This window comes from Canis lupus, chromosome 7, assembly GCF_011100685.1.
Source record: "Canis lupus familiaris isolate Mischka breed German Shepherd chromosome 7, alternate assembly UU_Cfam_GSD_1.0, whole genome shotgun sequence".
Classification (NCBI taxonomy): Eukaryota; Metazoa; Chordata; class Mammalia; order Carnivora; family Canidae; genus Canis; species Canis lupus.
In genome coordinates, this window is record NC_049228.1 from 29,209,080 (window position 1) to 29,223,351 (window position 14,272).

The 14,272-nt window shown below is 35.1% G+C and overlaps 1 protein-coding gene across 5 annotated transcripts in view; it reads left to right on the top strand.

Annotated features, from left to right (window-relative positions):
• Positions 1-14,272, top strand: part of NME7 (NME/NM23 family member 7) — a 262,304-nt gene that overhangs the window by 85,229 nt on the left and 162,803 nt on the right. For all 5 annotated transcript variants that reach the window (XR_005362112.1, XR_005362115.1, XR_005362114.1 and 2 more), the window contains exon 7: positions 3,101-3,206. Coding sequence is in view for 1 of the 5 variants with exons in the window: in XM_038542605.1 (XP_038398533.1) it covers positions 3,101-3,206 (106 nt within the window). In the remaining 4 variants the exon portion in view is untranslated. The remainder of the gene's footprint in view (positions 1-3,100; positions 3,207-14,272) is intronic.

Below are 14,272 nucleotides of genomic sequence, written 5' to 3' on the forward strand. Positions count from 1 at the left end.
GGCTTGTTATTCAAGCTTTCGGGGTGTCATTTCTCTCATTTATGCAATTTGGACAGACATATTTTATTTAGCACATGCAAAGGGTTTTTTTTTCCTCTGAATTTCAAAATATTAATTGAGCTGTTAGTGAACAAAACAAGGTCCTGACTCACTTGGAGCCTACATCTATTCTGATATTTGGGGGGATACCAGATAATAAATAAATAGGTATAAAGCATGTCATGTGGTAAGTGCTCTGAAGACAATAAAGAAGGGGAAGGGATAGAAAAAGACCAAGATGGAGGAAGGATTGTGTGTTGAGTAGAGGCAAGGAGTGCTATTAAGTATGGGGTCAGGAAGTCTTCATTTTAAGCAGAGATCAGAAGGAAGTGAGGGAGAAAACCATGCAAGTATTAGGGAGAAAGAGTATTCCGGGAGACAGGGAATAAAACATGCAAAGTTTTGAGGTGAGAACATGTTTGCTTTGTTTAAGTAAATAGTGAGTGGATGGGGTCAGTGATGCCGGGTTGGAAATCTAAGTGTTTTCATGTGAATAGGAGTTTAGCTCAAGTTATAGGTAGGAGCCAGATCACATAAGGCTTTGCAGACATCTAGAACTTTAACATTCATTCTGAATGAGATAAAAGACCATTGGAGAGTTCTGCGCAGAGGAGCGGCGCCATGTGTTTTATAGGTTTCATGCTGCCTGCTGTATTAAGAATAGATCAGGCCAGGTGGGCGTAGGTGTGTTGGGGGAAAAGTTGGAATGGGAGATCAGTGAGGAGGTTAGAGCAGATGTCAAAGGAAGAATTGGTGGTGGGCATGGCCCAGGGTGACAGATGTGGAAGTGGTCAGATCCTGGATGCATTACAGAGGATTTCCTGTTAGATTGAATGGATGGCAAAGAAAAGGAGAAGAGAAATCAAGGATCATTCTAAGGTTTTTTCTTAGGCCTGTGATGGTGGAGGGGCAGGAGAAACAGGGTGGGAATGAACAGATTTATGGGAAACAGTGGAAATCAAGATGTTTTAAATATGAATTATCTCTAAGTGGTAGTGGCATAGATATGGGTATGGAGTTTAGGGAGGAGGTTGGACTGGACTGGAGGCAGAAATGTGGGAGCCATGAGAATACAGATGACATTTAAAGACATGGGGCTTGGGACACCTGGGTGGTTCAGTGGTTGAGCGCGTCTGCCTTCGGCTCAGGGTGTGATCCTGGAGTTCCTGGATTGTGTTGGGCTCCCGGCATGGAGCCTGCTTCTCCCTCTGCCTATGTCTCTGGCTCTCTCTTTCTGTGTCTCTCATGACTAAATAAATAAAACTCTTTAAAAAAATCAAATAAAGACAAATAAAGACATGGGGCTTGAGTTCACCAAAAGAGTGATTGTAGATGAAAGACGGGCCCTGGAACTCTCCAACATTGAGGGATGAGGACACGTGGGAGAAAACCATCAGAGGAGACGTAGAAGGAGCAACCAGAGGGGTAGGAAGAGAGTCAAGGGATGAAAACATTACAAAATGTAGAGATCACCTGTGTCAAATCCTGTTTGGTCAAGTGAGATGGGGGCTGAGACAGAACCAGGGGATTTGGCAATGTGGAGGTCATATTTAAGAGAGAATGGAGGTGAAGTAAAGACAGAATAAAGACACCTCTTTAGAAGAGTTTTGTGGCAAAGGAAGCAGAGAACCAGGAACCCTAGAGGGGGCATTTCCTTTCCAGTCTGCAACCCTCTTGTCATGCCAGGTTTACTTCATTCATTCGTTATTACTGCCAGGACCTTGCAGGTGTTTGAGCTCTCATCTGTCTGATATAGGTTGTCTGCGAATATGTAATCAAATCATCTTGTGTAGGACTACCAGTGGAAGTTGCTGTTCTTATTGATCAAGAAGAGTAATAAACAAAGGCAGCAATGTGATAGAAAAGTACTTGATGTCTAAGGAATAGAACATTTTTATTCTAAAATGTCTTAATGCCAGAGTTGCACAGGTGTATATACACTGCTATTTGCATAGTTCCTCTATGGTTTTTAAAATTGTACATCAGTGTGGCACACTAACAAATCCTATGATCTTTCCATTTTTAAATTCAACGAGAAATGAGTATTTACTTTGAGTCATTTGTTTTAGGTGCTAAAGGACTTACAAAACTATACAGATTAGTTACTTGCTTCACATTTGAAAATTGTGAAGGGCAATTACCCAAATAACCACAGTTTTATAGTAATACAGGTACTGATTAGGGGAATCACAAAAGGCCTCCTGGAGGAGGTGATAATTGAAGTGGTAGAGTTCTTTGGAGCTCGGGACAGAGGGTTTTATAGGGAATAGAAGTATAACAGTAATAAAAGCTGAGAAGCAAGAAAGCATCTGTCTAAATAATTAAAAGAATTAATTAGTGTGATTGTGTTTGTGGCTAGTTCAAATTGCTGAGTTGTCATCTACATGAACTATGTGCAAAGCAAATAACATAGCCTGAATCTGGTTATAAAATTAAGTTTATGTGACTTAATTGTATGCTTAGAATGATACTAAGTTGATTAGTTTTTTTTAAAGATTGTATTTTTAAGTAATCTCTATACCTAACATGAAGCTTAAATTTACAACCCCAAAGTCAAGAGTTGCATGTTCTACCGACTGAACCAGCCAGGTGCCCCCAGTTCATTAGTTTTAATTAGTTAAAACTAATTTTGCTATTCTGGTTCTTAAATACTAATCTGTTTCTATAAAGAATTCCTAGTTTTTAATGTTACATATTTTAATAAAAAGTTTAAAATTGGACCTGTGTCTATGAACTATTGCTTTGGGGAAAATAAGAACTTTGTATTCATTATTGGCAATATTTAAAATATGTTAAGATATTTTTAGTTCTCATCCTGGGGAAGAATGATACATATTCTCATTACTTTAATTAATACTTTTTTATATGACCTTTTAATTAGAAGACTTAAAACAGGGTTTGGTTAATCAGTTAGTCTTTGTAAAAATCATTTTTAGAAAACTTGAAGCAAAGAATTTATATCACGAAACCTTAAAAGCAATTGCATAGTTTTTCCCAGAAATATACTAGGAGTTCAAGATAAGAGATTACATATGGCAAAGTTATTTCTCTTTGTCTTTAGGAAATGGAGTTATTTTTTCCTTCAAGTGGAGTTTGTGGACCAGCAAACACCGCTAAATTTACCAATTGTACCTGTTGCATTATTAAACCCCATGCCATCAGTGAAGGTAAGTGCTATGTTGAAAGAATATATCCAAATACATGTTGTAGGAGCTTTTTTTTTTTTTAGTTTATTTTCTTGATGTATTTTATATGTAGAAATTAAAATATAACCTTAATATTTTAAGTTTTTTCTTTGAAGTCACATGAATAAAGGCCATGAGGGAAAAAAATCTATGTACATCTATATTTATCTTTGTATCTACATTTTTAAAAAAGGTGTTTGTTGAGTTGCTGATCACGGTCATGATTATCCTGTTTCAGGTCTTGATTCTTTGACTTTTAATCTACCTCCTTTCCTTCCAATCACATAACCAATTCACTTAATTCACTGAAATAATTCTCCTAAGGTACAATTTAAAATAATGTCTACCATATCTATTGTATGCCCTTTTTGAGGAAGCTGGAGAAACTTCCTATAGTTCTTAGTATCTGAAATCAAGTTCTTTGAACATATACATATGCACACATGTATATACACATGTATGCACATGCATAGATAGGTAGATATGTGTATATGGCTGTAGAGTTTGCAAACTTTTTTATCTTTATTTTTCTTCTCTTTATTTTATTGTGTTGTATGTAGTTTTGTCAACTATTCCAAATCTTTTTGGAAATGAGATGGGTATAATTTAAAAGATTATCCTTTAAAAAACCCTAGAATATTCTAAATAGTAAACATAATTGAATGGGTTTTTTAGTTTCACTTTTTCTAAATATCAAAGTAATTTAGGTATACACTAGGAAATTTGGGGGAAAAAGTAAAAAAGGAAACAGTAAAAGTTACCTGTTTTCCCATTATCTTGATATAGTCATTGTTTATATTTTTATATTTCCTCTACATCATTTTCTTCTGAATGTGTGTGTGTGTGTGTGTGTGTGTGTATATACACTGACATGTCATTGCTAACATGGTTGAGATGTATGGCCATAGGCTTATTGTTTTAATTTAATTTTAGGGGGCATTTTTGGATGTTCTTAATTCTTCATTTTGGATGTTCTTAACAGTTGTACACTATATAATCATAAAGCTTTGAAGAATATTTTTGGGCATTGATATTTGACAATATCTCTAATCATTTCCTCTGGCTAGTTTCCTGAAAATAGAATTATTGGTTGAAAGATCTGAGCTTTAAAGATCTTGTTGCATAACGAATGGTTCTTTAATTATTGAGGAAGTACTTTAATATCTTGTAGATCCTTAGGACCACAATTACGGGGAACTACTATGGATGATGGCTAACGAACATTTACAGAGGCCTTAACACTTGCTGGGTTGTAAACTGAGTACCTTATACATTATCTCCTTTATTTTTATTTTATATATATATATATATTTTTGAAGTTAAATTTGCCAACATATTGTATAGCACCCAGTGCTCATCCCATCAACTGCCCTCCTCAGTGCCTGTCACCCAGTCACCCCATCCCCCTGCCTGCTTCCCCTTCCACTATTCCTTGTTTGTTTCCCAGAGTTAGGAGTCTCTCATGTTTTGTCACCCTCTCATTTTTCCCACTTATTTTCCCTCCTTTCCCCTATAATCTCCTTCACTATTCCTTACATTCCCCATATGAGCAAAACCGTGTAATGATTGTCCTTCTCCAATTGACTTACTTCACTCAGCATAATACCCTTCAGTTCCATCCACGTTGAAGCAAATGGTGGGTATTCTTCCTTTCTCCTTTAATATTCACAGCAATATTGCCAAGTAGGTGGGTGTATCATTCTTTTCCAGATAAGTGAGCTGAGGCTATCTGAGAATAAGTTATTTCTGCCAATTTAGAGTAAGGAATCCAAAATACAGACCTGGTTTCTTAACCTCCATGTTCTTTCCTCAATGTGTATGACTCCATAGCAAGATGGTTATAATAACATAGTTAGCAACACTTCCACAGAAAGTAATAATAATATTTGAAACAGCTGGTGTTGATAAACTATAAGCTATAGAAAACAAAATTGGGATTTTATGTTGCATTCATTTTTTCTTAACCTTGGGATGAATATCACACACTTACACCCACATTCATATACACACACATACACACACACACACATACATAACATATACATGTTTTAATGTGATGAGACAAATTCTTGTTTAAAGGCCTAGACTTCATTAAAAAGCTTATGTTTGGCATCTTAATACTTTTCAATTGTTATTTTTCTCCCTCTCCCTTTTTTCCTCAATTGGATTTTTAACTGATTTAATTTTTTTCAGTAAAATGTAGTGCTTGAAGAGACAGGAATAAAATAGAATCATAGTCAACACTGTTATATACTTTAATAATTGCATAGATAAACATAACAAATCTAGTAACAATGATCAAAAAGATATCAAAATAACTAATTTTATATTTATACAGGTTTAAGTGATTTTTAGTCAGCTATTCTTTAAAGATTAGCTATATTTCATGTGTTTATATTTCACATGTAACATTAGAAACATATGAGTCGATTAAAGGACATTTTTGTAAAAACTAATCAGATGGCAGAATACTTTAAACTTTGGCATTTCAAGGCTTTTTTCCCCCTTTTCTTTCTAAATATCAATTTTTAGGAATCTTTATATACCAGTTTTAAATGTGCAGTTAATCTAGCTCAGAGTTTAAATTGTGGCCACAATGAAATACAGTTTGGAGTCTTGCATTGAGCTTATTGTTAGATTTATGCAGACCCTTGAGAGCTTGTTTGGAGGTTCTAGCAGGGGAGCGCAGCTACTCGTATACCCTTGACGGAAGAATGGTCCTCCTCTATCGGGGATGGTCGTCCTCTTCCACCGAGCACGCAGCTTCGGGAGGGAGGCACATGGAGTGGTGAGGGAGGAAGGGGACACCCGCCTAGCCAGCCAGATCAGCGGAATCAACCCTGGCGGTCAATGGGTTGACAGATGTCGCAGCCAGATCGCCCTCACATCCTATGCAGGCCCTTTCATTGCTGGTTTTTGTTTATTTTTTTCTATAATGATCTCACTTCCTGGTATATTTAATTTCACCTATGGTCTAGTGTAGGTGTGAGGGGAGAAGAGATTTTTTTTTTTTTAAAGGAGTTGTTGATAAGAGAACAATTGAAATCAAATTGGTTCATTTCCTTCTGTTGACTATCAACTCCCCCACAGAAGGCCAGAATAGCTATAATGAAGCCACAACTTCTGCTTATTGCAAGGAGAGTACATCTTGACAGTCTTAGCTATCAGGGAGAGCTAATAAAGCAGATATTGTAGAGTCTTGGGTGTGACCTTGAGAGATTTAAGGTGGGTCTTTCAGTACAGTGATGTGATTGAAACTGCATAAAGTTCCTGATATAATAGTTTAGGATTAGTGGAAACAGTGAGACAAAGATCTTAACCAAGACTTGTAAGCGTACAGTTGTTGGATAAGCGAGTTGTTTGTCCAGTTGAGGGAATATTGCGAAAAGGGGACTGTTTGAGTAGTCTATTGTTGGGGTAAATGGACTTTGGGGAAGTTCCTGAAGTGAACAATGAAGCTATTTACTGATTTACAGCCTTATCTTTGGGTAAGAATTTCTTGGCACAAATAATAAACTCATGTGGATGTAGGCAGCCTTAGTTCTTAGTTCTATAGTTAATCTATGTGGATGTGGAGAGATCTAGAAAAGAGACACCTTAGTTTGCAGAAGAGATAGGTGGGGAAAAAATAACGAGGTGTGCTTTGCAAGTCTTTTTATGTTTGTAGATTGAAGTACATTTTGTCGTTTGGGGATCTGGTTTTAAAAGGGAAGAAAACCAAGGCGAATGTTCTTATATTCTTTTTTCTTTTTTTAACTTAAAAACTGCAATGCATTTGTTTTGATGTCCTCAGTTTTACTTCCATGTAGTTAGTTTAATTCCATCAATGAAATGAATCATTTTTTCTCTGAAATCAGGCTCTGTAGGCTTGAATTTTGGCTCTGCTACTTACTAGTCATGGGATATCAGATAAATTACTTAACCTCTTTGTACCTTATTTCCTTATCTGTAAATAAGAATAATATAGAATACCCTCTTTAATAGGTAACTGTAAGGATTAAAAGCATTGAATGTAATGATTAAATGACTAAATGATTAATTAACTGATTAAATGTAAGGATTAATGTGTTAAATACAGTGCTTAAACATTTAAAGTGCTATGTGTGTTAGACGGTATGACTATTATGATTACTACTCTATTACTAGTGCCATCACCACTACTACTAATGTCATTACCTTTTCATTTTTAACTAAAGTTAATGACTCCTTAGTAACAAAGCAATAGATTAAAATGCTAACAAATTGCAACTTCCACATCAATCATCCACAGGAAAAAAAAAAAAAAGAAGGAAAATCCCTATCATTGTTTACATCTAGTTGATTCAGCAGCTATCAGCGATTATCTATACTGATCGTCTGTGGTCTATTGTGGTTTGCCCTGGGCAGGAGGTGGCAGGAGGAGCCACTGTAGTGCCCCCAAATTTAGCCTTTTTGAAATATTAAAGTCCTGAAGTTTTGTTGGAAATTGTCCTGTCTTATAACAGATTTATACATTAAAGAGTTTACTGCATCATTTATAAATTGGTCTTCCTGAAATTTAGTTTATTCCTCAGTAAAATGAGTCAAGATAGTTTATAAGTTTCCTCTCAGCCTCTAAACCCAGTATTCTGTATTCCAGTGTTGTGTATTAGCTGCAAAATTAATGCTATTTTCATGGAGACTGTTTCAAAGATTTTATTTTTAAAAAGACATATATAGACAGACTTGGAGTCTGTTTGCATTTAATTAATTAGGAAGCAAATTTATGAGAATATTGGCCACTTTGTAAATTTACCCCAGAATTGGCTCTGATATATTAGTTGAAACAGGATGAATAACAGCAAGATCATATTTATCAAGTTTTTCACTTTTAAAATTGAGTTATTCTTACTCAGAGCATCTTGCAGTTTTAATTTCCACCCAGAATGGTAGTTTTGTTGTTAGGTAGGCCCAGAACCCTGTAAGACACATGCCACCTAATGGCAGCCCCCTGAATTTGAGGGGGCCGATAGAATTGGTTAAGTTCTCAGCTTTTTTGTTAGATTTCCTTTAAGTAATTTAGCTTCTGGGAAACTGGGAAACCAAGGCTGCACGAAATTTTTTAGTGCAAAGACTTTGGATGTAAACATCGTAAATCTAACTCCTTCAATGAAAATTCCTGGAGTGTGCCATTTTGCTTAGAATGTCACAATTTTGGAGTTTTGTGAATGTTTTATGTTCTATCTGAAAGAATAAACAAAACAGTTGGAGGGAATTTATAACATGTACCAAGTGCAGTGAACTACACATAGTTCACTGCCTTTGAATGCATTGAGTGCAGTGAATGAATTGAGTGATCTTGAAGCACAAAATTATAGGCCATGAAAATCCCTAATGAATTTGTAAGTTATGAGAGCTTTAAATGAAATTAGTGATTTAAAAGGAGTTTCAAAACTTTTTCTGGTTTCATGGTCCTGCAGAAATAGGTATGTATTAGGCTATTGAGAAATTTTTATTTAGAAACAGTGAAATTTTGTTTGCTAATATGTTTCAACATCTAATAAGCTTTAAAGTAAAATGTGAGTCCCTAGGATTGTCAGTTATGATAACTTGACTAAAGGCAGAGGGGAAAAATCAAATCTTGTTAGTGAGACACTTAGGGATTCTCTTAACTATAGAACAACAAAACCAGTTTCAATACTACCAGTTGACATTTATGGAGTGTTAAGTACTTTACATGAATTATTTTATCCTCAAAACTATAGCATAGGTAGTATTTGAAGCCCATGTCACATTGAGAAAACCTAAGCAATGAGGTTAAGTAACTGGCCCAAAGTCACACAGCTCTTAGGTGGTGGGGTTGGTATTTGTACCATTTGCCATCATTGTATCACATTGTACCATTTTGCCTCTATGTAGATTATCACATAAACTCTATAAATTCTCATCATCAAGTTTGATTATTAACCACATTTTACAGGTGTGGAATTGAAAAATTAGAAGGGAGAGTTAACATGCTGAATTCTAGAGCTATTTGATTTCACAGCTGGGATTATTTGTACTATTCCATGAATACTCAGGTCAATTGATTGCTTGTGGAAAGCCATTCAGGATAGGTTATATAATAAGTGGTATGAAGGGTGATTTAAATACCTTACATCGCAAGAGGGTGAAACATACATTTTAAGATAGGACTTAGAAAAATTACTGCCATTCTGGTCATTAGTGGCAGTTAAGAGACAAATAATGAACAAGTTCTTGAGAATTATAAACTTAGGATATTTCCTTAAAACTTTTCCAGTTAAATGGGAATGTTTTACACACACACACACGCACACACACACACACACACTTTAATTACTGCTTTATTTATTTATTTATTTTTTAGAGAGGAAGAGAGAGATAGGGGGAGGAACAGAGAAGGGGAGGGAAGGAGAGGGAAAAAAAAAAATCTCAAGATTCCATGTTGAGCCCCAGACTGTCATGGGGTTTAATCTCTTGACCCTAGATCACAACGCTGAGTGGAAATCAAGAGTCCGAGATATTGGGTCACCTGAGTGGCTCAGTGGTTGAGCGTCTACCTTTGGCTCAAGTTGTGATCCCAGGACCCTGGGGTTAAGTTCTGCATCAGGCTCCTTGCAGGGAGCCTACTTCTCCCTCTGCCTATGTCTCTGCCTTTCTCTCCGTGTCTCTCATGAATAAATAAATAAAATCTTAAAAAAAAAAAAAAGAGCCTAAGACATTTAACTAATGAGCTACCCAGGTGCTACTATTTTTTATACTCCTAAAGATGTTTGACTAAAAGCTGTCCTTATTTTTTTCCTTATGTATTTCAAGGACCTACTTTTTTTAGGTATCACTTATTTACACCTGTTTGAGTTACTCTCCCTTGCTTCTGCATTCCAGTGCCACTGGCTACTGTTCAGGTCCCCGAATACTCCTAGTTCCTACTCTTCTCAGGATCTTCTTCCTTACTTTTCCCTTTGTCTGAACTGTGCATGCACTCCTTCCCAACCTCCAAATGTTATTTCCTCAGGGAAACCTAACTCTCCCAGAAGATACTAGCTACCCAAATGACATGTTCTTTTGACACTCTGCTTTTCCTTCAGAGCCCTAAGCACAGTTTGCTGTTATATATTAATCCATATGCTCTATATTATATATTGATTTATGACTAATGATTTTGTTCCTTTCCTCCACAATAATGCAAACTACAATTGCAGAAATAGTTATTTTTCTCTAAATATTTTGCTCTCTTCGTTGCAATTTTATTTTATTTTATTTTATTTTATTTTTTTGCTCGTGTGTTATTTAGGAGTCTCTTTTAGTGTCTGCACATTGTTAAGGAATGTGGTCTCTATGATAATTTGATCACTGAAATTTGTTGATATATTAAATTTTAAATATTTGCAAAAGGTGCTTGTAAAGAAGGATATTTGTTACATTGTTCTCTATTTATAAATAATTGTTGATTCGAATCTGTTGTTCAGATCTACAGTCGTCCTCCCCCCACCCCTTTTTCTTTTTGGTATGCTTGGTATATCAGCTTCTGAAAAAAAAGTTTTAAAAAATTCTTCCATGTTAAAATTACTCATTATTGTTACGAATTTGTCAGTTTCTCCTTTTACTTTAGCCTGTTTTTACCTTGTATATCCTGAAGCTGCATTGTTACCTGTGATTATTATATCTTTTTGTTTATTATATACTGTCTTACTTCATTTCCATTAATTGTTTTGTGTTGTTTACCTTTAAGGGTGGCATATGTTTCCTTCAAGTTTTTTATCCTTTTGCTTCAATGTATATGTTATAGCCACTGTGGCTAAATTTTTTATTTCCATTTAAAATTTTTTTCTTTTTTTCTTTTTTTTATTTTTTTAAGATTTTATTTATTTATTCATGAGAGACACAGAGAAAAAGCAGAGACACAGGCAGAGGGAGAAGCAGGCTTCTCACGGGGAGCCCGATGCGGGACCTGATCCCGGAATTCCAGGATCACGCCCTGAGCCAAAGGCAGATGCTCAACTGCTGAGCCACCCAGGTGTCCCTAAATTTTTAATTTTTTCAATGCAATCTAGCAGTCTTATCTTAGAATAATAGTTGAATTTAACCTATTGCCATTTATCATGGTTACCAATGCATTTGAAGTGACAGGTTCTCATGAACAGGGAACACTGCACTTCATATAACATCACTATTTTCAAGATCAGAAGACACAGATGACTTTCTTAACATACAGAAACACAGAGAGGCAGACAAAAGGAGGAGTCAGAGAAATTTATCACAAATGAAAGAACAGGACAAGGCCATAGGCAGAGATCTAAGTGAAACAAATATAAGTAATATGCCTGATAGAGAATTTAAAGTGATGATCATAAGATACTCACTGGACTTGAGGAATGGAAGACATGAGAGAGACCCTTAACACAGAGATAAGGAATAACATAGCAGAGATAAAGGGCTCAATAAATGAAATGAGAAACACGCTTCATGGAATAAAGAGCAGGATAGAAGAAGCAGAGGAACCAATTAGAGATCTAGAAGACAGAGTAATGGAAAGTAATGAAGCTGAACAAAAGAGAGAATTATGCAAAATGAGAATAGACTTAGGGAACTCAGTGATTCAATCAAATGCAATAACATTCATATTATAGGAGTCCCAGAAGAAGAAGAGAGAGAAAAGGCAGAAAATTTATTTGAAGAAATAATAGCTGAAAACTTCCCTAATCTTGGGGAAGGAAACAGATATCCAGATCCAGGAGGCACAGAGCATTCCCATCAAAATGAACAAGAGGACACACACCAAATACATATTGTAATTAAATTTGCAAAATATAGTGACAAAAAATCTTAAAGGCAATAAGAAAAAAGCAGTCAGTAACTTATAAGGGAAATCCTATAAAGCTAGTAGATTCTTTTCAACAGAAACTTTGCAAGCCAAAAGGGAATGGGATGGGACATATTCAAAGAACTGAATGGGAAAAATCTGCAGCTAAGAATGCTCTGTCCTGCAAGGCTATCATTTCAGAATAGGAGGAGAAAGAAAAATTTCCCAGACAAACAAAAACTAAAGGAGTTCATAACCATTAAACCATCCCTATAAGAAATATTAAAGAGGTCTCTTTGATTGGAATGGAGATACCAAAATTGATAGTATAAAGGCAGGAAACACAAAAGCATTAAAAATGAATATATCTGTAAAAAAGTAAGTCAAGGAACTCCCCCCAGGAAAGGATAATAAGATATAATAACATATGCCTAAAACATGGTGAGGAGAGGAGAAAAGAATGGGTTCAAACATAAACGGCCATCAACCTTATATAGACTGCTTTATGCAGAAGAGGTTATAGCTTAATGGCAACTGTATATTAAAAACTGCTAATAAACATGCAAAGAATAAAGAGAATGAATCCAAATGTATCACTAAAGAAAATCAGCAAATAGGAAAGAAAGACAAGGAATCAGAGGAAATCTATAGAAACAACTGCAAAACAAATAATAAAATGGCAATTAATACATATCAATAATTACTTTGAATGTAAAATGGACTAAATGCTCCAATCAAAAGACATAAGGTGACAACGAGTCTCATCTATATGCTGCTTATAAGAGATTCATTTTAGACCTAGACACCTATAGATTAAAAGTGAAGGGATGGAGAAACATCTGTCTTGCAAATGGATGTCAAAAGAAAGCTGGAGTAGCAATACTTATACCAGACAAAACAGACTTTAAAACAAAGACTGTAACAAGAGACAAACAAGGACACTATATAATAATAAAGGGGATAATCCAAAAGAAGATACAACAATTGTAAATATTTATGCACCCAGCACGCATATACACGCAAATACATGAGGCAGTTAACTAATCAACAGTAATACTATAATAATAGGGGAATTTAACATTCCACTTACAGCAGTGGATAGATCGTCTAAATAGAACATCAACAAGGAAATAATGACTTTGAATGACACATTGGATCAAATGGACTTAACAGATATATTCATAACATTCCATATGGATTCTTCTCAAGGGTACATGGAACATTCTCCAGAATACATCACACATTAGTCCACAAAACCAGCTTCAATAAATTCATGAAATTTGAAATCATACTATGCATCTTTTCTGACTACAACACTATGAAACTGGAAGTCAACCACAAGAAAAATCTGGAAGTTTTTTAACACACATAACCTCCATGTATTTGTGTTACGTGGAGGTTAAGTAACATGCTCTATGAAATAATGAATGGGTCAACCGGAAAATTAAAGAAGAAATTTAAAAAGTACCTAGAAACAAATGAAAATGAAAACACAACCAGCAAAAATGGTTCTAAGAGAGGATTTTATAGCAATCTAGAAGCAAGAAAAATGCCTAATAACCTAACTTTACACCTAAAGAAGCTAGAAAAAGAGCAAACAAAACCTACAACCACCAGAAAGAAGGAAATAAAACAGATTAGAGCAAAAACGCATGATAGAAACTGTAGAATAGATCAGTAAAATGAAAAGCTGATTTTGAAAAAAATCAATAAAATTGTTAAACCTCTAGTCAGATTTACTAAGAAAAGAGAGAAGACCCCCAATAAACAAAATTACTAATTAAAGAGGAGCCATAACAACCAATATTGTAGATTTGTAATAGCATATTATTTTTAAAAAGTACGTGTCAACAAATTGAACAACCTAGAAGAAATAGATTCCTAGGAATGTATAAACTACCAAAATTGAAACAGGCAGAAATAGAAAATTTGAACAGACTCATAACCAGCAAAGAAATTGACTCAGTAATCAAAATAATCCTAAGAAATGAAAGTTCAAAACCGGATGCCCTCACAGGCATATTCTACTAAAGATTTAAAGAAGAGTTGAAACCTTCTTTATTCTTCTCAAATTTTCCAAAAAAATAGAAAGGAAAGGAAAAATTCCAAATTCATTCTATGAGGCCAGCATTATCCTGATACCAAAACCAGATAAAGATACCACTAAAAAAGAGAATTACAGGCCAGTATTCCTGATGAACACAAATATAAAAATCTTAAATATTACTAGAACTGAATACAATACATTTAAAAAAACCATTCACCA